The sequence below is a fragment of the Cyprinodon variegatus genome, unplaced genomic scaffold (assembly GCF_000732505.1).
Source record: "Cyprinodon variegatus isolate N-32 unplaced genomic scaffold, C_variegatus-1.0 Scaffold105, whole genome shotgun sequence".
NCBI classification, from domain to species: Eukaryota; Metazoa; Chordata; class Actinopteri; order Cyprinodontiformes; family Cyprinodontidae; genus Cyprinodon; species Cyprinodon variegatus.
The window spans coordinates 423,141-425,397 of NW_015150558.1; the positions used below are offsets into that span (position 1 = coordinate 423,141).

General features: G+C 46.1%; 1 protein-coding gene across 1 annotated transcript in view; it reads right to left on the reverse strand.

The window, feature by feature from the left end:
- Positions 1-2,257, reverse strand: part of rnf214 (ring finger protein 214) — a 9,839-nt gene that overhangs the window by 5,217 nt on the left and 2,365 nt on the right. The window contains exons 2-3 of the mRNA XM_015374536.1: positions 1,569-1,798; positions 1,359-1,492 (exon numbers count right to left, since the gene is read on the reverse strand). Of these exons, the coding sequence (XP_015230022.1) occupies positions 1,359-1,492; positions 1,569-1,798 (364 nt within the window). The remainder of the gene's footprint in view (positions 1-1,358; positions 1,493-1,568; positions 1,799-2,257) is intronic.

Below are 2,257 nucleotides of genomic sequence, written 5' to 3' on the forward strand. Positions count from 1 at the left end.
CGGAGGTCGTGGATGAGTCTCCTCTGTCTCCTTTCAATGCTCACAGACCTCAGTGTTCTGTTGTTCAATAAAAGTACCTTTTTTGGTCATTTGAAGCGAGAACATTATACTTAATGCGTCACTATATAGCCCATATTCCGATTTTGAGCGTAATTTCCAAAAAAAATTCCCAAGTTGAGAGGACCGCGGCAACCAGCAGAACTCCAAGGTAATGACAGCCAGGACTAACATTAGCCCGTCTGCAGCAGCCGGGGCTAACGTTAGCCCGTCTGCAGCAGCCGGGGCTAAAGTTAGCCCGTCTGCAGCAGCCGGGGCTAAAGTTAGCTCGTCTGCAGCAGCCGGGGCTAAAGTTAGCTCGTCTGCAGCAGCCGGGGCTAACGTTAGCTCGTCTGCAGAACCCGGGGCTAACGTTAGCTCGTCTGCAGCATCCCTCTCTCTGCTTAGTCGTGTGTGAAGGACCGCTGGCTATGATGGCGATATTTTTGTTTTGTTTGGCAAAATGTTCATTTTATTTGTGTTTATCTGACTGTGTTCCTTATTATTCCCCCAATAAATGAAAAAAGTCATAATCTATTATTATCTAGAGACTATTAATAACAGGTGCTGAAATGCAGCTCCAGATTAGCTTTGAATGTGGTGATGTCATCAATACGCTTCTGTTTCATGTGACCCAGATTTATTCTGCGTGCTCCTGTTCTCTGAGTCCAGACTTTCCTGTGTTCTTCTCAATATCAGATTTGGTGAGGACACGAGTCCGTAGTCGCGTTCTAGTGAACTGAGAAATGGCCAACAATTTGCTCTCCAACTATACGCCTGCATCGGTCACCACTACTCTGCGAAGATTCTTATTTCAACCGTTGCGTATATTAGCTGCGACACATTAATCAAGATGCTATGACTGAAAAAATTTGATTGATAGATGACTGTTGATATATGATTGGCCGAATTTAGGTGTTCAGGCTGACGTATAACTAACTGGCCTGCAGAAGATAACGGAGAAAAAAAAGAGATTTTTTTTTTTTCAAATAGAAATTTTATAATTTGGGGACAATATGGTCTGATAAAGACTGCATTTATATACATGTTTAAGCCAGAATGACATTTAAAATTTGCTTCCCTACGACTTTAACTGTCAATGGTAACGATTGATGCTTCTCTTGTTGAAGAGAAACGTGGAGTGAAAGGAGCCAGAGGGATCCTGTCACTCTTCGGTCGTTTTCTCTGGGTTCTCTATAACCTCAGACATCCATCGGACCGTTTCCTGTTTTCAATCAGAACTTGGAGCTTCTTCTCTGGGAAGGCAGAACCAGCTGGAAGGTTCGTTTCATGGATGAAAACACGAGCAGGAAGCTCCTCACCGGTTCCTCTCCTCCTCCGCTCGGCTCCTCTCTGACATCAGCTCCCGTTTCTTGCTCTCAAAGTTCTTCCTGGTTGCCTTGGAGTTGTTGAGCTGCAGCTTCACTCTCAGAGATTCCAGTTTCTCCATCAGAGCCTGAAACAGAATCAGAGTGAACCTCCCAGAAAAACCTCCAAGCGGCTGGCTGAAGCCCGCGGCTCGTCTGGATCACCTGGTGCTGCCGCCTGCCTTCCTCCACCCTCTTCCTCAGCTGTGCTCTGTGCCTCTCCTGCGCCTCCTTCTCCTCCTGCTGCTCCTTCTGCAGCTGCTCATAGCGCTCCTTCAGCTGGGAGCTGTACTGGAACACGGCGGCCGTCTGACTCTCCCAGTCCGCCTCCGTGTTCACGCCGGACTCGGTCGTGGTTCTGTCCGTCTGCACCGCCTGAACTTTATGGATGGAGTCTGAAAGGAGGCGGCAAAAATTAAACAGAGGAAGCAGACGTGGTATTTAGGAGATGAGAGCAAATCAAATTATTTCTAACATCTCTAGGGTTTGAATTTCTTAATGAATGTCAGAATCGGCTTTTATTTCTCTAACAGCTAAAGTTCATTTTCATTCCTTAAGCTGTTTTTAGCGCCACACTTTTTCCTTCCACTTCATTTTCTTTTAATCAACTCAAGCACTTTAATGAACATCTCTGTTGGATAATGTCTCCCACCTAGTGACGTTATGAGCTGAGCCAAGGCTTCGAGGCGTGATTCATTTAGGGGAGGAGCCAAAATTGATGACGTCTGAAGCCTCGCTACCGTGACACCGGGTGAACGCTTCAGGAAGTGGTTCAAAAAGAATTTGGACAGCCATTTAAACAGCCTCAGTATTCAGTCAAGATGTGGGACTTTGTAGGAGAGTTTGGATCAATT